At 44.2% G+C, this 24,000-nt stretch overlaps 1 protein-coding gene across 7 annotated transcripts in view; it reads left to right on the top strand.

Annotated features, from left to right (window-relative positions):
• PDE11A (phosphodiesterase 11A) overlaps window positions 1-24,000 on the top strand; it is a 324,082-nt gene that overhangs the window by 210,625 nt on the left and 89,457 nt on the right. For all 7 annotated transcript variants that reach the window (XR_015061190.1, XM_085893118.1, XM_085893115.1 and 4 more), the window contains exons 13-15: window positions 5,195-5,302; window positions 6,803-6,912; window positions 11,317-11,407. Coding sequence is in view for 6 of the 7 variants with exons in the window: in XM_085893118.1 (XP_085749244.1) it covers window positions 5,195-5,302; window positions 6,803-6,912; window positions 11,317-11,407 (309 nt within the window). In the remaining variant the exon portion in view is untranslated. The remainder of the gene's footprint in view (window positions 1-5,194; window positions 5,303-6,802; window positions 6,913-11,316; window positions 11,408-24,000) is intronic.

Raw genomic sequence — 24,000 nt, 5'->3', positions numbered from 1 at the left:
TCGAGGTGCTCCTATTTGCACGTGCAGACACGCACAAAATGGCATTTCTCTCGTAGCGGGACAAACATACGCCAGGCAATCCGTGAGTGGCACTCCACACCAAAGCTCAAAGCCCCAGTGTAATGGCTTCGAATGCTGATCATCCTCACCAACTCAACCAAGATCCAAAGGCCAGCGTCATGCTTCACCACGTGAGCCAAATCTTCTCAACACAAATTCAACGGTTGTCTCATCCTCGGCATGCGCTTCACTCTCCAATCTTGCCTCTGACTCTGCGTCGTGCATGCGCTCTGCCCTCCTCGTCAACTATTCAGTCGGAAGCCTCCCACAATGCGGAAGCCTACTGAGTCCAATGCCTCTCCACCAAAAGCGCAACATTCCTCCCCTCTGATTATTCTTTCTCGTCCCCTCCGGGGTGTGGCTGGCTCGCACAGCACCCGGGGTGGCAAGGCTTCTGTCTGCTCAGCTAGATTCTTACGTCACGCCCATCAATCGCCCCTTTCTTTTCTTTCAAACCTTTCAAATGGGCTTTCTTCCCATTTGTTGTGGTTTTAGGGAAGTGTTCCCCTCCTATATTGCCGATCTTGAAATATAAATACATAGGGAAAAGTCACAGAGGGCAATCACATACTGAGGAACTTATTCTTACTCCCTCGGTTAGTTTACACCCCCCCCCCCCCCCCGTGTGGTGAGACGTAACATTTAAGCTCACAGCTTCCCTACTTAGTTACATCGTTCCCTATTAAATGCTTCCATCTACCCCCGCAATCGGAACAATATTTTCAGCCCGGCTTGGGGGGACTCCATTCCATATTCTGAAACTCGCATATGAAGATACCAATCAATGACACACACACACACACACACACACACACACACACACACACACACACACACACACACACACACACACACACACACACACACACACACACACACACGTGGATATTTTGAGACCTCGGTGGGCTTCGTTCCACTTACTGCAACCCACATATGGAGCTTACAACCATCAACACCACACACACACACACACACACACACACACACACACACACACACACACACACACACACACACACACACACACACACACACACACACACACACACACACACACACACACACTACCCTCAGTAGAATATAAATTAAGATATTGTTATGGCCTGGGGTTTGGGGCTCACCACAAGGGGAAGCACTCGAGTTTCTCCTGAACACCCGGGCCTGAGGCTGCCGACCACAGATAATTCTGCGGTCCAAGAGGCTGTAGTTCTTACACAGCCGTTGCCGCTTAACTTAGACTACTGGCCTAGCAGGGTTACACTTCGATGTTTCCGCGATACCTTTCTATTGGCACGGCAACCTAACTGGAGGCCACACCCTCGGTGCCACACCTGGTGATATTTTGCCCAGCGAAACAGAAAGGTGCAGCACTGGCTAACAGAGCATATCCGGTGGAGTACAACTTCCCATCTAACTATACTTGTACACTGTGTTGGACCAATGAGGGAATGGACAACCGAGTCAGATTGGAAATATCAACAAACATTTATTTATTTACACACACAAGCAATCATTTACAAGTGAGAAAGCAAAAGGCACATAAGAGCAGATTTACCGAACATGTATTGTTGTTGTTGTTGTGTTTTTTTGTTTTTTAAAAATCCTTCCACTTATTGTGGTGGCATGATTTCATGCTTTCAACTGGTGATGAACAACGGTGCATCGCCACTGCTACCGAGCGTATTCTTATCCAATCTTATTTATACAAAAGATACATAGCCATCGTTCAAATCAGGGGAGAAGAATAAAACAAGAATAACTTGAGAAGAAAAGAAAAGAAAAGTACAGAGAAAAGAAAAGTAGGGTCGATTGTTTTCTCTTTCACCTCATACAGCCCAACGGGACTGCGCCATCGTCCATATGTACTCGAGAATGTGGGGGAAAGGATGAGGGAAGATGGGCAGTGGCGATGTGGCACGATGGGACACGCAGCCACGTCCTAGAGGTGTCAGACCCAGCAGGCAAGTCCTCTCTGCCGTGCAAGATATATGACTCTCTCTCCTCTGCCTCAGCTTCCTCCTCCTCAGGATGTCACTTCTTCTCCCATCGCTGAGCGTTCTGCTCCTCACAGGACAAGCTCTTAGGACAAGGACAAGCTCTGATGCAACCGTGTTCTCTTCCTCTTCATATCGCTTTTTCCCGTCTCGTCTCTCACGTTCACATCTTCTTCTTCTACCTCCTCTCACTCTCAGCTTTCTCATTCTTGGCTTATGTGAGCCTCCACATTGGTGTGCATCTGATGGGGGCAGGTCCATGATGCAGCTTGTGAAAAATGCCACATCATTCTGTGGGAACTTTCAACGCAGCCCCCCCCCCCCCTCCATTCATGCGCCCGAGGCTGCGATGAGAGCTCCCGCTACCTCTCATGCGCAAGCGTTCATTGTACATGCACCACTACATCCTGCCTGTGAGATGTACGGTACTCCATTATGTATTGGAAAAGCGTTGTACTTCGTGCCACAAACATGCATGTGAGAATGGACACAGTCCCATGCGGTGAAGGTAATCCGATCAGCCTGAAGGATTAATGACCACAGATGGACCAAATGTGCCCAATTAAACAATGGGCAAACCGAGTGAAAACAGAGAAGGATGCCGCCGGACCGAATGGATGACCAAACGACCACGGGGCCAAAGATAAGACCGATGGGGTGAAGGAGGGATTGTCGAAATGAGGTTTGGTGAAGGGGTTTTGTTGGTGGATTGAGAAAGAGAGGGGGTAATGGACCGATGGTGTGAAGGAGGAACGATTGAAAGGAGCAGAGGGTTTGAACGGACCAATGGGGTGAAGGCGGGATTGTTGAAAGGAGCAGGGGTGTTGGGGGAGGGGGGGTGGGAGGAAACGGTCTGATAGGGTAAAGAAGGAAAGATTGAAAGTAGCGGGGAGGGAAGACATAACACCGGGAAAACATAAACTAACCAACACATGCCACCCAAACAACCCTAAGACAAGGAGCTAAGGATTATCTACACAAAGATTAATGAATTAACTTATCCTCAGGTCTCCTACGTGTCCATGTATGCTCTCCCCCATTGGGGTAAGTTTCCAAAACCCTGACAATACGTCTTCCGTCTGTGCTGGACAACACAGTCTCACGACTGGTTACATGATTCTGTGCAACCTTAAACAAGGAAATGAGGAGGCCATTTGGCCAAACATTTCCCACTTTCCATTCCTGAGTTAATTTTTGCTACAGGTGTAAAGCGGCCACTTTTGGCCTCAGACATTATTTGGGTGAGTTTTCTTCCCCTTGCCTATTCTTCCTCTAAGTAATCCCTCTGTTGTGTCCCTTCACCCTATACTACTGTTGGCGTGTTTCTCTCCTTTCCACTGTTCATGTATTTCAGGTTCTGCTTATTTATGACTTCATGTTCGCTAACAACAATCTTCCTAATGCTTTATTGAGGTCTAAATAACACGATCTTGATCGAGTGACCCAACTTTTCTGTGATATATGGAAGAGATGCATACTCAGCATGATGGATGATTCCTAAATGATGTGTGGCCTTCATAGTAAACCATGATCTGTGATATAATTCAGATGTTATTGAAGAATTATTCCAGAAATCCGAATGAGTTTCTCTTGTTTGGAGCTTAATTACTTAAGTGACGTGTGATAAGTTTTATCGTGTTAATAGACACCACTCAACAAATATGGTGGTGTTGGCTCAGTGGTTAGGGTGGCGGCTTGGGATCCGAGGGTCCTGAGTTCAAGCCTCGTTGCCCGCTGAATTAATTCACCAGGGGGTTGATTCAGCCTGCCATCCTTCCGAGGTCGGCAAAATGAGTACCAGCTTGCTGGGATGACCGAGTCATTCAAGTATCCTGCGTCAGAGTGGCGACGTGTCCAGAATTGTGCCCAATAGCCAAGGAGACTGCTTCGGCAGCACCGACGCTCTGTACAGAGTCTGGTCCCAATGGACTGGACTGGACTCAACAAATATACTCTGCTCAGATGGGTTAAGAAATGTATGAGCCTGATTATTTCTCAGACAGTAGTGTGTTCTTTGGAACCCTCATCCAAGCTTTAACGGCATTCGATCCGTGGTCGACATTCTATGTGTAATCGAGAAATGGTACCCTGTGGAATGCTTTCGAGTGGGACAGTCCAATTACAACCTGGACTGAAGGATTGTTTGTATAAACAAAGAACACGACGTCAAGGAATGCCAGAAGAGGTGAAGGGGTCGAGGAGAGATGGTTCCACTGAGAGTAGCAGGTTGTTTTGTTGTGCACTTAAGAAAGGAGTCAACCTCGAGAAAATGGCTTCCACTTTCGTTGGATCGAAGTTTCACAGTCAGGCTTGGATGCTACATATTGTCAAGAAGCCTGGGATTGACAGATTCAACGTTTCCCTGTTGGAGAATGATCCTTTTGCTTCGAACAAAAGCGTTTGCAACAAATTTTGTATGAACTACAAATTTTCAGTTGGAGAACTTTCTGCATTGAAAGTGTAGCGATTCTGTGTACATGCCTATTACGCAATCCCACTGTCATTCATGTGATATTTTATTGCATGAAGATCGGAAAAGGGCGAACTTCGGTTGACAATTGGAAGAGCAAAAATAAAATGAATTAAACAATGGTTGCATGATGGTGTATAAGTTGTTCCTTTTAATTTCAGTTTTAGAAGCCTGGTATTGGCTTAGCGGTTAATGTCGCTGGCTTGAGATCTTAGGGTTCTTGAGTTTGAGCCCTTGTTTGTCCCGTTAAGTAACACCAGATGGGTTGACTCAGCCTGTCGTTCTTCTGAGATCAGCAAAAATGAGTACCAGTCGATACCAGTTTACTGGAAACAGGGGACCCTGCACTAGCGGCATAGCCGCACTCCGAGCAATGATACAACCAGCAGTCACAGGCTGCATCTCTATTTACTAAATATACTACTTGGGTTGGTTGTGTTGGGGGGGTTGGGGTGGCTGAGAGCTGTTGCACAGGCGTGGAAACATAAAGGCAGTGGGAAAGGGGACTCGGAGCTGGTCGAGTAGGTGCGATACAGCATTGTCAATAAATTGAATTGTATTTTCTCATTTCATTGCGCAACTTTCCATACTTAAAGAATACCCTCAGGTATGAACAGTGCAGCATAGTTGAAACAAGCTGTTGCTGCATTTTGTGTGTTGTCTCAATCAGACGTTGTGCAGGTGGCTGCTCACAGTGCGCAAAAACTACCGCACGGTACAATACCACAACTGGAGACACGCCTTCAACGTCAGCCAGTGCATGTTTGCAATGATTACGGTAAGGCAATAACACCGGTAATTAACACCAAACACTGGCAGCCACAACGACTGACACCAGAGCAAAGGCCATTGCTCTTTGTGATAAGGTTATTATTGGTTCATGACAGGGACATCGTCAAAGCTGTGGGTGACCTCCAGAGAGAGATAAATTTTGGTCGTGGCTGATTGAGTGGGTGTCATTCTCTGCCTTAGGTATTCAGTCAAAGGTCTTCAAAATGTCAACACGCAGCAACTGAAATTTGGGGAGTAATAATTAACAAAAGTTTTTGGCTTCAAGTATTTTGGCACAGCATCACTGTGGCGAAACATCGTTGTTTTTGCGGAGCTGTCCTTACAGCAATGCCGTGCTTCTGCAGCAGTTATTGTAGTGATACATCATCCTGCACCCTTTTACAGCTGGCAGTAGTTTGACTGTGTGTATTTGTGAGGAGAGCAATCTCATGGAAAAGAGCTCCAGTTGAAAATTGTCACCTTTCGGGGTTTTGTAATTGTAGTATAAAGACACACGACCAAGTCATACCCATTGAGAAGTGCAGTTTGCACCGAACATCCGTTAGACTATTCTCCACGATAAATAAACTGCACAAACTTTATGTAGAACAATGGATGGACCGTAATGTTTTATTACCTCCGCCACCGAAGGTGGACGGAGATTATGTTTTCACCCGTCTGTCTGTCTCCCTGTGAGCAGGACATTTCAAAAATGTTGTTGATGGATCGTTGGCTTAATGGTTAGGGTGGTGGGCTTGGGATCCTAATCAGGATCCAAGGATCTTGAGTTCAAATCCCACTCGCTGTTGAATTAATACCAGGTGGGGTTGATTCTGCCTGTCATCCTTCTGAGGTTGGCAAAAATGAGTGCCGGCATGCTGGTATACTGTGTCGGAGTGGTGACCCATCCAGTATTGTGCCCAATAGCCAACGAGATTGCTAAGGCAGCAACAACGCTCTGCATAGAGTATGGTCCCAATGGATGGGATGGATGTTGATGGATTCGGCCCAGATTTGGTTTATAGGTTGGGTGTATGATAAGGACGAATTGATTCGATTTTAGTGAAGATCTGGATCCGGATATGAGAATTGTTTAATTTTTTTTTCAGTGATTCTTCACCATTGAGGGCTAGGGGCAAAGACGGTATGTGGCACGATATTTCAAAAAGTTGTGGATGTATTATAACAAAACTTGGTGGATGAGTTGGGTAGGTGACAAGAACAAGCTGATTAGATTTTGTTTAAGGTCAGGATACAGATCTGGCCTATCAGTGGGATACAAAATACAAACTGTTCAGCCTGGCGAAGTTATGCGCTTTCCCGAGTGCTGTTGTAGTTCCACGCTGTAAAGGGCAATCTACATAATACATCTCCAAAAATGCTGTGATTTCTGACCTCCCCTTCCCCAAATATTCTCTTGGTCGGTACATTCAATTGCACACTACTAGATCTCATCCCTGTCTCACCTCTGCCTCACCTCAAAATCCCCCTGGCCTTTCTCATGTAGACAGCTTGCTTCTCGGAAATGATCACAGAATCGGAATCAATGGCACTGATGGTGGGCTGCCTGTGCCACGATTTGGATCACCGTGGAACGAACAATGCTTTTCAGGCAAAGTAAGACCCAATTGCACCCACATCCCATATTTCTGTGATATCAGACCAACCGTATCAAGCGCTTTTGGCCTAATTGACACACCACACCATCTCAGCACCACCATAATGCCATCAATTAAACACAACTTTTTATTTTTCTAAGATTAATCTTCAGTTATTATTGGGCAATATAATAGTATTGAAATGATTTAAAACGATTGCCAATAAAAATGGGGGGAAAAACCTCAAAAATAATTCCTTTTATCCAATTAATTATATATAAAGAAGAGGAAAACCACATGCAACTCTCTTGTATCAAAGAGAACCGGTTGATAAAACACATCATAAGTCACTGTGAATCAGTTTCCCAGCTTCTTACGATCCCCATTGCAATTTCAATTATCCAGAAAGCAACGTGGATCGGCTCAGCCATGTAGTGACCAGTACATGTAGAACATGCCAAACTAGAGGACTTCTGCATTCCCCAGGAAATGTCACCATGCTCTGAAGGTCAGAGCAGGAATTTCGGAATTTAGCCACGATGCTGAAGATAGCTCGCCTCCTCTGCACGAAGGACATCAACGAATCGTTTTCGTCCATTAACTAATACCAGATACGACGCCAAGTTTAATGTCCACCTGGACTGCACTGCAATGCCTATGAAGCACAGGAGTGACAGTTTATAGCTCAGTCGAGGTTCAAACACAGATTTAGACAAGTTGGAGGTGAATGTGCGCATACCTTTAGACTATCCTAGTGTGATCGGCCGTCTCTAACCAGCGTTGCCCCATTAGACTGACCATTCTACCCACTTTATTTTGGTACAAGAGCGAGGCTCGTGGAAGAGCAAGGTTTTTTGTTTGTTTGTTTGTTTACAGAGTCATGGCTTGTGGAGGAGCCAGTGCACTGAATGGATTGGTCAGGATGCAACAGGACAAAAGGAACATTTGAGATGGGGAGGGTGGACACCAACACCAGAGTTGAAGGACAAAATTGAGGGAGACTTGGGCAAACAATGGGTGTGGGGAGGAATGGGGGGAAGAAAGGGATGCATAAGGTGGACAAGATGGATTCAGAAGTAAACTCTCAGGAAGAAAAAAATAGAAATTTGGGAGGAAGGCTTGAGGTGATGGGGGGGGGTGGGGAGGAGTTAATGAGGGTAGAAGAGATTATGGTTTTGGTTTGGGGAGGATGTGAGATGGTGCTGAACAGGTATCTTTAAGACCTGGTTGAAGGAATGAGATTGAAGAGAATGTGGCAGTTGGTTCCACAGGTGGGGAAAAAAGGAATGAATAAGAGGAGGTTGGTGGGCAGTGATTCTGGATTTTGGGAGTTTCACCAGAAGAAGGTTGAGAACCTAGAAGTGGGGGGAGGGGGGATTGAAAGAGCAGAGGGTGCAAGATGAGAAAGGAGGTGGTAGAAGGCAGAGATACCACCAACCTGTCTGCGATGGTAAAGTGATAGGCCCATAAACTCAGCTTCATCTTGGGAGATTTCAATAATCTCAAAGGCCTTGGTTTCCATGGCATCAAGCAGAGAAAGAAGTGAGGCATGGGCACGAGCCCAAAGCGAGGAGCAGTATTTCACCAAACTGCGGGTTGAATTGAGAGAGGGGTATCAGGCACAACGAGCAAGGGAATAAACAAAAGGAAAGGAAGAGAAATAAGAGGAGAGGAAACACTAAAAACACCAAGTAAGGAAATTGGGCTCAGAAGGATTAATGGTGCCAATAAAGATAATGGGTCAGGCTGGAGGATGACATGAGTGAGCAGTTAACTGCCTGTTTGAACACGTGGAGGGAACAGTTGGAAAGAACGGCCTCCAGAAGGCAGTTCCATAGATGGAAGAAGTGGGGAACAAATGAGTTGAGGTGTGCTATCAGCTTGTATTTTGGAAGTTTAACCACAAGAGTGTTCCTGGAAGAACATGTGCATCCTTGAATTGATGGGGAAGGTTGGAGGACTGAGTGAGCAGGAGTAATGTGAAAGCATCAGACCACCATTAACAGGAATCTCCCATGTGACAGCAAAATAGCCTCGTCATTGGAGATTCCAAACACAGGACCGCCTGTCCTGATGCTCACCTGCATCAGGGGCAAGTCACCCAAACCCCCTGCAGACCTCATTTGACTCTGAATTGTTTTTATGCCATGAACAAACTTCAGTACTTCATGGGTGATGAAGGTTGTGGTCAATGTCATTGGAATTGTGTGTGTAGTTCGGAGAAGATCTCCAATCTCCGGGTCATCTCCAAGATCACCACTGAGTCACATCTGCTTCTCCTTCCTTCGATCTTTTCTACTCCCTTTCTCACCTTCTCTCTATCTTTCCATCCTTCTCCCGATCGTGCCTCACCTCACCTTTTTATGGCAAAATCGCAGGGTCAATCTCGAAGCAAGACAACACTCTGTCTGAATCCAAACATTGACCAATGCTTAACCACTGGTTGAGAGCGTCGGTTTCCATAACAAAACTTTCACCCAATTCATTCACACCATGTAATGCTTCTGTTGACCAAAGCATTTGACCTCAACACCAAAGCATTTGGCCTCATCTTCAAAGCTCTGTTGACAATCCATCTCAATGTCACAATGCCCATGACGCATGCCGATGTCTGTGCATGAATCCTTTGTCGCACTTTACATTTCATTGAATGAATTCACAGAAACTCGAGTTGCCTTTTGCTCCAGAATGATCAGAATCATGTCTTTAACACAAAACTTAACATTTCCAATCATATAGGATTTATATTAGATTTACTGATCCGTGACACAACATAACATTGTGTGTGTGTGTGTGTGTGTGTGTGTGTGTGTGTGTGTGTGTGTGTGTGTGTGTGTGTGTGTGTGTGTGTGTGTGTTTGTGTGTGTGTGTGTATAAAGGACAAATGGTACACACATGAGAATCCCAATGCGACACACCCCCTCAGCTGCCGGACCAGTTTCATCGCTTGCTGGTGAATCATCAGCAACAGTGTAGACAGAAATTCATACCAACGAGGCTCCCAAGCATGTACCATGTGTAAATGTCAAAAGCAGTCAACATATAAACGAAAAACGAAGACACACCCACATCTCTCACCTGTGAATGGAGGGAATAACCTATAAAAAATATATCTATGTGACATTACCAAAAAAAAAAATTCATCGTATATGACAGAGGTTTAAGGTGGTTGGGAATATCCAGAGTTAAGAAGGAAGGCATGTCGAACCCCTCAACAAATGTAAGAAGACCCACCAAAACTACCCTGTCGAATTAGTAACAGACAAGTGAGAGCAGATCTTGTCTCAGACGATTTCATCATATAACCCAGCGGACTTCCTCTTTTGGCTTGAGGGAGTCCATTGGATTACCTTATTAAACATTGCATGAGACGAGGTCTTCTCTCAGTTGTTTGTTTCTAAATCGGCAGGATGGGTCTTAGTACATTTTTTTTTCTTGGATGTGCCTTTCTTTTTCAATATAAACAGTGCCTAAAGAAAGTCTACACCCCCTTTCAAAATTTTCACCCTTTGTTGCCTTATAGCCTGGAATTAAATTGCATTAAATCAAACTTTTTATACCTTTACTTACAGATCTAAAACCTGAGTTCCAAGTGAAAAAACAGTCTGCAAATTTCAGAAAATTAATTAAAAATACAAAACTGGAATATCTTGGTTGGCTAAGTCTGTGTGTGTGCATGTGTATGCATATATACTGTGTATATATAATATATATATATATATATATATATATATATATATATATATATATATATATATATATATATATATACATACATACTCAGATTACTCTGAATGATGTACTCTCCATCAAAATTGCTTGCTTTACAACAGAGATGTTGAGAACAGGAAATCGTGAGTAATTTATTCACACTCATATTCTTTATAATGAACTAAACTGCTCATTGGTAGATCTAAAATGATCCAAAACTAGCAATTAGAGGAAAACATGCCTGTATGATTTTAATAAAAACATACCCCATGTGTCACTGACAAACAGAAGAGAGTTGGCCAATAAACATGATGAAATGATGTTCTTGGTGTTTATGCCAAGTGGACGGCAAGTAACCCAAGAAGGTCACTGACAGTTACATTCCATTATCAAAAGGAAAAATGAGATTTGATGTGTTTCATTTGAATTTAAGTTGTGTCAAGTCTGTCAAATGTAAGAGTCTTATTTTGCTGAGCAATTCTACCTTTAATACCCTTTGGCATCGCACGCTATTAATGACGACTTCCATTATTTTAATTTTTTTTTCATATCTGAGGACAAACTGTCTCTATGAAGAATATTCATGAGCACTTTGTTAGTGGTATGTGGGACTTTGTGAAAATCTCAGAACTATGAATTTGATGTACTTTGATGATGTTGTGGTGAATAACTTTTAACTTGCATGACATTGCCCTCTCTCTACTGTGAGCAGGAGCGGTTCAGCTTTGGCACAGTTGTACGGGACTTCAGCTACATTAGAACATCATCACTTTAACCATGCTGTCATGATCCTGCAGAGTGAGGTACATGTATTGAGTGCAATGCCGATATAAATGGTAGGACTATCAAATTATATCTTTGGATAAGGACTGCTCGTGTGTGCTCTGCTGTGGCACGGTTATTTTTGTGGATGCGCATTGACGAAATCCGAAACATATTGTTGTGGAAACGACTCCCAGTGGGCTAAGGATGCTTAATATACTGCAGGTATTTCCTTAAAGTGAATGGCTAGCACAAGTGTAAAATATTTAATTGGGATATTTGATATGCGTGATGCTTGAAGACGTCGTCTGCCTCCCCTGATGTTTGTGTGAAAGAATCTTCATCTCTATGAGCCAATGTTTTATGATCTTTTCTTTGTGAAATCTGCCTAAATGTATACAACTTTGTTTTTTATGCTAGAATTTTCACATAGGTTTGAATTAATTTGAAGCAACTTTGACTCAATAATTTTTTCTCTCTCCGAGGAGCGTTTTTGTGTTTCGGGGGGTTAGTCCGTCGGCTTATGTGATATTTTCTGGATTTGTCATTTTTTGGGGGTAGATTCGTGTTACCCATGTCTAAACACATCTAGAAACTTCACTGGTTTAGAAAAAAAGGGTGCCAGTTTTTCCATTAACATTTAGGGCCTCCATTTAGAATTTCAAAATGGAAGCCTGGTGTTGGCTTAGTGGTTAGGGTGGTGGCTTGGGATCCCAGTGTCCTGAGTTCAAGCTCCGTTGGCTGCTGAATTAACACCAGGGGGTTGACTCAACCTGTCATCCTTCCAAGGTCGGCGAAATGAGTGCCAGTGTACTGGTCCCGGTGTATGCCCCGGTTAGAATAGGTGTACCATATCCCTGTGTGTCGTAAGAGGCGACCAGGGTTGGCGTCAGGAAGGGCATCCGGCCATAAAACATTGCCTCACAAAAAGCCAAACCCCTGCACAGCAGGGAAAAATGGCTGTAAAAACGGTCATATTTAGAATTTCAAAATGGCCACCGCCGAAAATCTTCTTTTAAAAATAATATTGCAAATTAACCATAACTATCCATTCAAATGTCATACAATATTTATTTTATTTTATCCAAACTCATATAAAGGGGACAAAGATTCATTAGAAGCAAACTAAGAGCACTAGAAATACTCTAAATATTGGAAAAAATTCAAGATTGCCGCCTGATTTCGGGAGTTTTCTATGTAAAATGCCATTACTTTTTAACCAATAGACATAAGAAGATGTTTTTGGTGTCTAATCATATGTTTTGGCACAGGAGGATTCCAATAATAACAACATATTTATGATTGGAACACTCTTTGCCAATCCTCCAAAACATTTAACAGAAATAATATAGAGCATGTAATTCAATATAAATTTATTTGGGCGGTTATACAATTAGAAGATGGATAAGTTTTTCTTCAAAAGGTATGAAAATGCTACATGTATAAATCAGGAGTGTCAATGTTACTGATTAAACATTTATAATTGTCATTGCTTCAATCATCTTCTCGATCTTCGCCAATCCTTGGTGGTGTTATGTTCATACAGCTGTGGCCTTCCCCACCACATTTGCAAAGTTCGGTACAGACCACACTGTTTCCTCTGCATGAGCACCTTCTTGAACACTTTGATTTCTCACAGTTGCACCTGACGAACTGCAGCACTGAGACTGGAGCTGGTGCAACCTGAGAAAGAACAATCAGTAGCTTTTTGTCTTGGTTTCACCACCCCAAGGTCAAAGGGTCAAGAAAAGTTGGGTTCAATACCATATCCTGGCGCCAGATATTACACTGGACATGACCACGGCGTATATGTTCAATCCATGCTCCCTGAGTCGGTGACAGTTTGTCAACTCCTTGTTCATCTGTGAATTGCTTGAACAAAAACCATCTCAGCATCTTTGCTTGCCCAAAGTGGACTCCAACTGGAGAGAAAAGAGAGCAAAGAAACTCTTCACAACCACGAAGAACTTCTTCAGATGGCTCATCCCCTTCGCCAAGGTCAGCTAGTGCTCTCAGAATGGTGGGGCTTGCCTTCAAGAAAGTTGTAAAGCACCCCTTCTTTCCCTTCCCTTGGATATGTCCTGTCGTATCACAGCCTGTGAGAGCATGCCAGTTGATCAAAGCTGCTGATTTCTCTGGACCAAGCTTGTCATATATAGGCTGAAGGAAGACTTTCCGTTCTTTCGCTTGTGCCCATGATTAGTGCAGAATGGTTGCCAAGTAGTGGTGTTCTTCGTAGAGCCAAAAGTAGCACATCAGTGTCTTGTGAATATATGTGGACATTTTATTCCATTGCTTGCAACTTCTACAGCATGATAAATTATAAGAGTGTCCGCCTCTTCCTGTGTGCTGACACCGGTCATTGTTTCAACTTCATAATTCGTCATGACCTCTTTCTGTGTTGCAGTCAAAACTTTGACGGTACTGTAGTGGATGAGCTGATGGGAAAGGAAGAGAGTTAGTGAATCCTTTGTGCTGCTGCTGGCGAGAAACATCTTTTTGTCTTTGATGCCTGTTAAGTCTTGAACAATGTAGGATTTAGTTCCCTTCAGCTTGCCTTTCCGCCGCTCTCTAGTCTGCTCCTTCAGTGATGCATTCTTGGTGTAATTATCAAATATAACTCGCACTTGACAATATCCACGAGCCTTTGAGTCAATGAGTGTGACAAAGGATGTTGCAAGTTCTTTGCAAGTCTTGAAATTTTTGACTGCCATTAATTCCTGTACCACTCCCATTCCATCAACTACAAGACATGTTTCAGATCCCTCTTCAAACTCGGCAGGTTGTGCAGAAGCTTGAGCTGTGTCATTGGCCACCAGATCTTCCAGAAACTTTATCACTGTGCTCTTGTCTGTAGTGGCATGAATAGATCCATCTGGTGCCATGAGAATTTTGTTGGTGTAGGCAAACTCATGAATGCCAATCACTTCTTGACACAACAAGAAGATTCAAAAGTCAATGGAAGGTTCAGTTGCACGCTTCTTACATGATGGTTCTCCACAGGACGCCATGGTTAATCTGGAATCATAACCATAAGTGAAATTAACAAGTTGCCATAAATTTCAATGCCTTAAGTATTTTATGGGATGGGATGTCCACTGTGCATTTTTGGTCTTCTGAAATAAAGCAGTAAGTTATTTGGTTCACAGTGGATATGCATCATATTGCAAGCAGAAAATATTCGTCAGATACCAGTAATAAGTGTCACATTCATACTAATATTTCTTGACATTAACATCAAACCTGTTGATATCCATGCAAACAGAGTTCAGATGAACAGTTGTCTCAACTAGAATGCATTTGCTACCCAAACTCTATTTGCACACACTTTGTATTATATGTTCAAAATGACGTTAAATACCGAAAAATCATACATATAGGGTAAAAACGGCAGCCATTTTGAAATTCAAAATGGAGGCCCTAAAAGCTAATAGAAAAACTGGTACCCTTTTTTTTTTCTGAATCAGTAAGGTTTATAGATGTGTTTAAACACAGGTGTCAAGAATCTACCCAAAATTTTGCTTTTTTTACATAAGCCCACAGACTAGGTGGTGGGGGGGGGGGGGGACAGACAGACAGCTTTAGCTTATTATATATCTAGTATATCTACGCAATGTAAAATGTGACTTCAAGCCCTCAACTCTCCCCTCCTCACAAACCCCAAGTCATCAACCACACCTCATCCCAAATCCGAAGTCCTCCACCTCCGCCTCCCGACCCCAAGACCACAACCTCCTCCTCTTACCCGAAGGATTACTTAAATCCCATCCCAATTCCAAGCCTTCACACCCTCTCCCCACTCCCCCCAAAACCACAACTCCTTAATCCCCCCTCCCCCCCCACCACAACTCCTCAACCCACCCACCATGAACACAGAAACCACAATTGAGTAGCATGGCTCCAACATGCCATGGCTCATCATGGTTGCCTGTCCAACTCACAATCCTGTGAGAAATGTGGAAACCCCTTGGAATTACAACTCTCAAGTGACCATGAGTAGCCTAATTGTGCCAATAAACGACCCAAAACCAATTATCTTCTTCCTGGTGCACAAGTAAGTTTCCGATTTACATCGAGTCTATTTAGGTCATTTCAACAGAACGTCATTGACACATTATGGACAATAGTCGATTATATTTGTCCGATACCAAGGGTGCGTATCTTTGTGAATAAATTGTGCAAAAAATGCTTTCGTTTCCTTTGTTTTCCCTCCCTGTTTACTTATTAAATACGCACATAAAGTCAGTTGGTCATGAATGATTTGAGTTGCGATGACTGCAAACGTATTTATTATTAAGCGTCCATTAAAGGACAGATTGGGTTCAGGACGATTATCGTCGACAAGGCAAGCACCCCGCATCCGGCGGGATAACCTCTCAAACCACCATTTCATGTGAGGGAGTACCAGAACGTTGCATACCTGGCTCAGATGTTCCACCCGAGCACGGTAGTGCCTTCCTCTCACTCACTGTAGTCCTTCCACTCTCAACAGGCCAGGTCAGGTTTGGGAGCATGCACCGTGCCACACCGTGCAGTCACCGTGTAACTGCGTCCACTTTCCACCGGAACTCCAGGGGCCTCCTTTGGCTATCTCCCAGGCAGATACCTTGCCCATCCCCATCTCTCCAAGATGCTGATAAACCTGCTGCAACCACGAGGAATGTGGTTGGCCCATTGGCCTCCTCTACTCACGAGGCTCCCTCACTGAGAGAATCTGGTGAGCAGGATCAGCATCAGGAAAACGAGCCACATGTCCATACAGCTGCAGCTGACATTCACGGACTATCCAGGTAACAAATCTCATTTGATTCTCTCTCTCAGCAACTGCTCGTTGGACAAAATGTCCAACCAGTGATGGCCAAGGATTCTCCGAAGAGACCTGGTACCAAAGGAATTAAGTCTCTGTCTCAGATCCCTGGTCAGAGTACAAGTCTCACATCTATAGAGCAAGACTGGAAGCACCAAGGACCTGAAGACTCAGACTTTCGGCCTCCTGCACAGGTACCGACAGCACCACACCCCATGATCCAGTGAATCCATGACTCCCCAGGCCCGACCCAGACGTCTCTTGATCTCTGGCTCACAGCCAGCAGAGACATGAATATCAATGCCAAGGTAAGTGAATCTCTCCATTACCTCAACATCCTCACCACAAAAAGGAACAGACAAGATAGCAGCATCCAATATTTCAATGAAAGCCTGGATCTTAGTTTTGCCCCAGGAAACCTGCAATCCCAGCAGCTCCGACTCCTCATTCAGCACCCTGTGGCACCCGAAAAGGTTATCCAGAGTGTCTGCAAAGATGACTGCATCATCTGCGAAATCAATGTCAGAGATCTTGACATTCCCAAACGATGCACCGCAGTTTGATTTCTCCGACATCCTCCCTAGAATCCAGTCCATGCAAGTGCTGAAAAGTGTGGCGGCCAGTCCACACCCCAGACAAACTCCAGTAACGATTAGAAATAAGTTAGAGATGGCACCACCACATCTCACAGCACTCTCAGTACCAGTGTATAGTTCAGGCATCAGATTGATCAGTTTTGGTGGAACCCCACGAATACTGAGAATTCTCTAGAGGGCATCCCGATTCACTGAATTGAACGCTTTGTGGAGATCAACATAGGCTGCAAGCAGCCTCTGCCGAAACTCTCGCTTGCGTTCGGTGAGGACTTGAAGAGAAAGGATACGGTCAATCGTTGACCTCTTTGGTGTAAAGCCTGACTGCTCTGGGCGCTGGTGCTCAAGCAGATTGTGGCGAATCCTATCAATAATTATCCGAGCAAAGACCTTGCCTGGCACTGAGAGCAGCGTCACCTCTCGGTAGTTGTTGCAGTCCTGGCGATCACCCTTCGCTTTCCAGAGAGGGATAACAAGGCCCCTCTTCCAGTCAGTTGGGATGATGCCTGTGTTCCAGGCAGAGCAAAGAACTGCATGCAATGACATGAGTACAGCATTTCCACCAGCCTTGAGAAGTTCATCATGGATGCCACAGATCCCAGGAGCTTTACCCCATTTTAACCGGTTCAACGCAACCTGTGTTTTCACAGTTGATTGGAGGGTCAACAATTGCTTGGAGGAATGCAATGCACGAATTCCCCTGGAAGCAGGACAAGAATCACTTGACCACAGGTGATGCTCTACCCGCTCACAGATTTCTTGCACATAGGCCTCCTTGTCCCAATCAGCACACGTGGAGTTTTATGCCTCAACATCCTGAAAATCTCAGCTCTGCCATTAAACCTGGCCCTGCAACTCTGGTCAATGTCTAGTGTCTCTTGAGAGACAAAATTCCTCTTCGCCCCACAGTGAGTTCCAAGACATTCACCGGCAACATCAAGGATGGTGGTCTTGAAAGCCCTCCACAAATCTTCGGGGTTGCCCAAAGCACCCAGACACCCCAAATCCCTACCCAGCCTGTTCACAACTCCTCAACTACCCTCTCATCTTTGAGCTTGCCAACATGCAGCCAAGGCTGGGACCATTCTCCCACATTTAAGCTGCAACTTCAGAGTTGCTACCACAAGCTTGTGGTCGGTATTGAGGAACTGAGCACTCCGTAGACCCTGCAGTTCTGGATCATCCTCCAGTGACCATCAACGAGCACATGGCCAATCTCCTTTGCCACACCACCAGTGTTGGAATACCAAATCCCACGATGAGTCCGTGGGTGCTGAAACCATGAACCAGCCACCCTAAGTTCATGACTACTTGCAAAGTCAAGGAACTTAGTGCTATTCTGGTTCACATTTCCAGACCCATGGGGACTAACACATGTCTCATGACCATCCCCATCAGTTCCAGTCGATGCATTGAAATCCCCCAAGACGAGAAGAGTATCTCGCCTGGGGCACTGATCAACTCCAGACTTGAGCGTGGCATAGAATGTGTCTTTCATGGTGAGATCACTCACCTCAGTTGGAGCATATACAGAGATCAGAGAAATGACGCCCAAGCAGTGACAAATCCTTCATCTCATAATATTCTCATTGACTGGTGTTACCTCAATTATCATTGGAGTCAACTTATTGGACACAGCTACAGAAACACCCCTCGGCATGGTAACCATCAGAGCAGCCAGACCAATCGTAGATGTAATCAACCACAATAATCTCGCCACTATCAGGTCTCTGAATCTCACAGGGTGCTGCAACATCGATGTTCAACCACTTGAGCTCAGATGATAACAGAGACAGGTGATCATCCTCTCTTAGGGATGGGACATTCCAGACACGCACCATAAGGGACTGCCTCAGGCTAACCCAAGGAGACCGTCATTTGGTGGACGACGCCTCAACACCACTCCGACACACACTACTGCAATCTGACCTGGGAAGGTTACTCCATGGTTTTGCTCCCATCATCAAAGAGTGGGGGTCCTGAGGGCTTTGCCCCAATCCTGTCATCCGGTAAACTGCCCTGTGGAGGGCAGCTGCACAGAAGGTACTCCCACAGAGTGGGTTTTCAATTCTCTTTGCTTTTTTTGTGTTTTGTTGCGTGAATAGTTTTGTGGTGGCCGGAGTGCAAATCCTGCCACCACCCTCCTAAAAAAAAAACAGTAACCCAACTGCAGAAGGACATCCACATACACCGTTTGGCATTGGATATGGATGGCCGCTTGCTCACAAGGAGCTCCTCAGCCCTTTGACAGGTTTTGTTTTTGATCCTGCTGGGTGTCCATATCATACACCTTCCTCACCAGGAAACCTGGTGAGGGAGATGGTTTAGTCACCGACAACGCAACCGTGAAACAGGTTAGTACAAGTTCACATGGTACCTGTAGCAAGTCACGGATCTAACTTGGCCTGACCTGACAACAACCTGACAATTAAACTCTCAACCCATACCATTGAATTGTCTATTTTTGTTCATACATACATTAATAATATATCTATAATTCCAGCAATCTCTGTGTGTCTGTCTGTCTATCTGTCTGCGACCGCCGTTTCTCGACAACCGCCGGTCCGATCTGATTAAAACTTGCCAGGAATATTGCCGGGGCCACGCAGATGTGCCTTTTCAAGGTTTGATGTCAATCGGACGAGCGGTTCCCAAGTTACGGCCATTTATCTGTCGACCAATGACAAGACACGGTGCTATGACGTCACGAATGACGTCACAATTAATATTTATTTATTTATTTATTTATTTTGCACGATCGATGGTCCGATCTGATTGAACCATGCCAGGAATATTGCCGGGCCCCGCGGATGTGCTTTTCAAGGTTTGATATTAATCGGACGAGCGGTTCCAAAGTTACGGCCATTTATTTGTCGACCAATGACAAGACACGGTGCTATGACAACACAATTGACGTCACAATTAATGGTTATTTACTTATTTATTTATTTATTATTATTATTTCTTTTGCACGATTGAAACTTGCCAGGAATATTGCTGGGGACCCGCGGATGTGCCTTTTCGAGGTTTGAGAGAGAGAGAGAGAGAGAGAGGCTGCACATACTGGCACTCACCTACGGGCACGCACCTACGGGCCCGTACTAGTACATTAAAATTCTGGTAAAGGACAAATTGGATTCAGGACGGTTATCGTCCATACAGAAAGCACCCCATGCCCAGTGCGGTAACTGATCAAACCACCATTTGGAGTGAGGGAGTACCAGCACGTTGCTTAGCCGGTTCAGACATTCCACCGAGGCATGGTCGCACTTTCCTCTCTCTGCCTGTCGTCTCTTTAACCTCAACTCACACACACACACACACACACACACACACACACACACACACACACACACACACACACACACACACACAAGCATTTAAAGGCCATTTTCATCGCTAAAGCGGGGGTTAGCCTTGCGGGCCCCATGACAATCTTCTCCACTTTACCCTGTTTTCTGCATCTCCCCTTCTTAATCCCCTTGCCCACATTTCCTCTTCCACCACATTTAGCCAAGTTTTTCTCGGTCTTCCCCGTCCTCTACTTCCGACTACACTCATTTCCAACACTCCTCTCACCCAGTCACTTTCAACACATTTCAACACATTTCAACACATTGTTTCCTTCCTCAACACATGACCCGACAATCTCAACCTGTTTCTCTTCACAACCTCCATCACAGACTCTATTCCCATCATCTTCCGCAAGTCATCATTTGTCTTCCTCTCTCTCAACGATACTCCACACATCCACCGAACCATTTGCATTTCCACCCTTTCCAGCCTTTGTTGCTGCTCCATGTTCAGTACCCATGTCTCACTCCCATAAATCATCGTACTCCTCACACATGTAGCATACACCTTTCCCTTCAGCTTCAACGACACTCCCCTCTTCGTCAGCACGACACTCAGTTCCCGAAACTTCTTCCATGCACATCTCACTCTAGCAACCGTCGAAGAGTCTGATCCACCTTCTCCATTCAGCATGTCTCCGAGATAGCAAAATGTTTTCACCCCTTCCAGCTTCACACCATCTCCAAGATCCAACTCAACAATTCCTTCATCTGCTGCTCCCTCGATGCACACCTTACACTTGAATGTAGCTGCCACACTGGTTAATTCAACCACTTCTCCAGATCTCCCTGTCATTGTCCCTACATTCCATGTACCAAACCTCAGAAACCGATCTCCACGTGGGGCATCAGACGATTGGTCATCATAAATGGAAAAATTTCCTCCCTTGCTTCGATCGGGTTCCCCACCTTGAGTTTTAACGAGAGGGGGTGAGGACCCCCACGGGGTACTTCGGGCTGTACCCTGCCCATCAGTTGTACTCATGATGGTTTCCTTTTGAGGCGATGTTTTTATGGCCGGATGCCCTTCCTGACGTCAACCCTTTTAGTCGCCTTTTACGACACGCAGGGATACCGTGTACCTATTCTGACTGGGGTACACACCGGGGTTTAACTATCCTAGTGTGATAACCCACACCTCCTAGTGTGATAATTTAACCTCAACCCACACCATTAAATTGTCTATGTGTGCACATGCATGATTTCAATCGTGTTCTGCATTGATTTGTTAAATTTTTGTGTCTAATATGTCCTTAAGTGAAGGTTAAGTTAAGTTTGGTTGACCAAAATTTTTCCCTGGCAATATATTCCCCATTATAGTGGGGAATATATTTAGGAAAATATATCATGTACATGGGTTTGTGAAACGTTCCAGTTTTTAGGAATGCATCCATGATGTAAATCAGTGACTTGCTCTATTCACATCGTAAAAAGTAAATAATGACGGATGTTTTCTATCACAATGTTCCGAGATTCCCGGAACTCCTCGGACAAAGACCTTTATCATGACTTGGGATTATAGTCCCTGGTCGAGTCATTTTAGAGGAAATATTCGAAAGCAGACCACTGCCTCGATTTCTCAAAAAAACATTAAAATAACCCAGGTTCAAAACAAAATCTTGCCCACGGCCCATGTGCATATGTTATACATCGTGGTTATATCACTCAGATACATTCCAATTGCACTTAACCAGAGGCCGGAAGCTGATGAACGGATGCATGAGGCCTATACTTACTCTCGCCTTCACAAGGCCCGTGACCCCTATCGACTCCAACCTATAGATATTTGGTGATCCCTTTAACAGTAGCTTTGATCGTTTTACACCAATGGAAAACTTAAAGAGAGGGAATGGGGATCGTGCATATAACAGCTCCAAAGATGTATTTGGCTTCGCATGGCACCAACGTGGCGGCCGTATGATTTTTCAGGCTGAAATTTTTGGGGGGACTCAGACCAGCTGTCCAGCCAATGGGTGGAATGGAACGTTACACACAAACAGATGGACAAACAAGAGTATTATTAAATTGATAGATGTATAGAGAAGAGTCAAATTCCAAAATCCTCATATTTCTTAACAGCAAAGAAAAAATATATAAGTCAGGAGCGATTGAGGCAGTGGTCATGTTGCCTATACACCACCCAGACAGATTTGTTTTTTATTTTTGTCCGATTGAAAAAATGTAAAATTTTCTATAAGTTTGGATTCATTTTAAGCAACTTTTACGGAATATTTTTTTTTCTCTGAGGAGTGTTTCAGGGTATGACAGATAAACAGAGACAACATATACATGTCGTTGACCTAATATATACATGTCGTGCAGTGGCCTGCAAAAATATTCACCCTGTCCAAAGTATTCACATTTTGATGCCATCTGTACATATTTCATGATGCTTTCAAATCAAACTTAATATATGGAGTCTTCACAAACTACTCCAAAGTGAAAAAGCTTAAAAATGCAGATAAAATGTGAATAAGTTAGATTAACAAAGAACATCAGATGATTCTAAATTGTACAAGTACAGTATTCAAACCTTTTGCGTAATTAACCCTAAATCACTTCAGGAGCAAATTATTTGTTTGAGAGGTTACAAAATAAGTGTTATAGGTTTCACCTGGATGTAATCAGTGGTTTAACTTAAAAATTAAGCTCCAGCACTTATCAAAGGAGTTTTAAGGTAAAACTAATTTGGTCAACCAACGAGGCAAACATGAAGACCAAGGAGCTTTCCAAAGAAGTCAGACATAAAGTGGTGGAGAATCACCGTTCAGGAGAGGGTTATAAGAAGATTTAAAGTCACTCATTGTCCCTTTGAGTACGGTGAAATCCATCATTAAGAAGTGGAAGATGTATCATACCACCCAGACCCTACCCAGATCAGGTCGCCCATCCAAACTCAGCAGCCGGGCAAGCAGGAAACTGGTTCGGGATGTCACTAAATCCAACAATGACCTTAAAAGATCTGCAGGGCTTTATGTCCGAGGTGGGGGTCGGTGTTCATCAATGAACAATATCATGCTCCCTTTACAAAGTTGGCCTCTGTGGACAGGTGGCAAGAAAGAGCCATTTCTGAAAAAGACGCATCTAAAAGCTCATATGGAATTTGCGAAAAAGCATCTTAATGAGACTGCAGGCACGAGGAGAATTTTTTTTGGTCAGACAAGACAAAAATTGAACTTCTTGGTCTAGATTCAAAGCGTTACATCTGGGGCAGGCCTAACACTGCACATCACCCAGTCAACACCATCCCTACTGTCAAGCAAGGTGGTGGCAGCATCATGTTATGGGGCTGCTTTTCAACAGCAGGGTCTGGCAAACTTGTCAGAATAGAAGGGAAAATGGAGGGAGCAAAGTACAGAAGAATCCTTGATGAAAACCTGTTTGAGTCAGCCATGAATCTGAAACTGGGTAGGAGATTCACCTTTCAACAAGACAATGATCCAAAGCACAAAGCAAAAGCCACCCTGCAGTGGCTGAATAAGAAGAAAATAAGTTGTGGAACAAAGTACATCGCCCCTATGCCAAATAAATAAATAACTCCTACAGCATACGACATTGCCGGAGCGCCTTCGGCGCCCTGGCAATGCCGTTGTGCAGCTCGTGGAGATGGTATTGGGAGGGAGCGTTGTACTTCTGAGGTAAATATGTACAAATGATAATTGCTCACCATGCAGCATCTGGAGATGGATTTGGAGTGAGTGGTGTGCAATAATTGATTGATTCAGTGATTAATTGCGCAAATAAAATAAATAATAGTCGTAAAATAATTTATTTCTCAATCAATTGGCTCATAGCATACCCAAACCACCACTGTTTCATCCGAATCTGTAACTCATTGAAAATTAAGTAATTCATCGAAAAATGAATAACTCATCGATTAA

This window comes from Eptatretus burgeri, chromosome 8 (genome assembly GCF_056783735.1).
Source record: "Eptatretus burgeri isolate ZD-2024b chromosome 8, Ebu_testis_v1, whole genome shotgun sequence".
Lineage (NCBI taxonomy): Eukaryota > Metazoa > Chordata > Myxini > Myxiniformes > Myxinidae > Eptatretus > Eptatretus burgeri.
The sequence above is the reverse complement of the archived record's forward strand: the minus strand, read 5'-3'. Positions and strand labels throughout refer to the sequence as shown.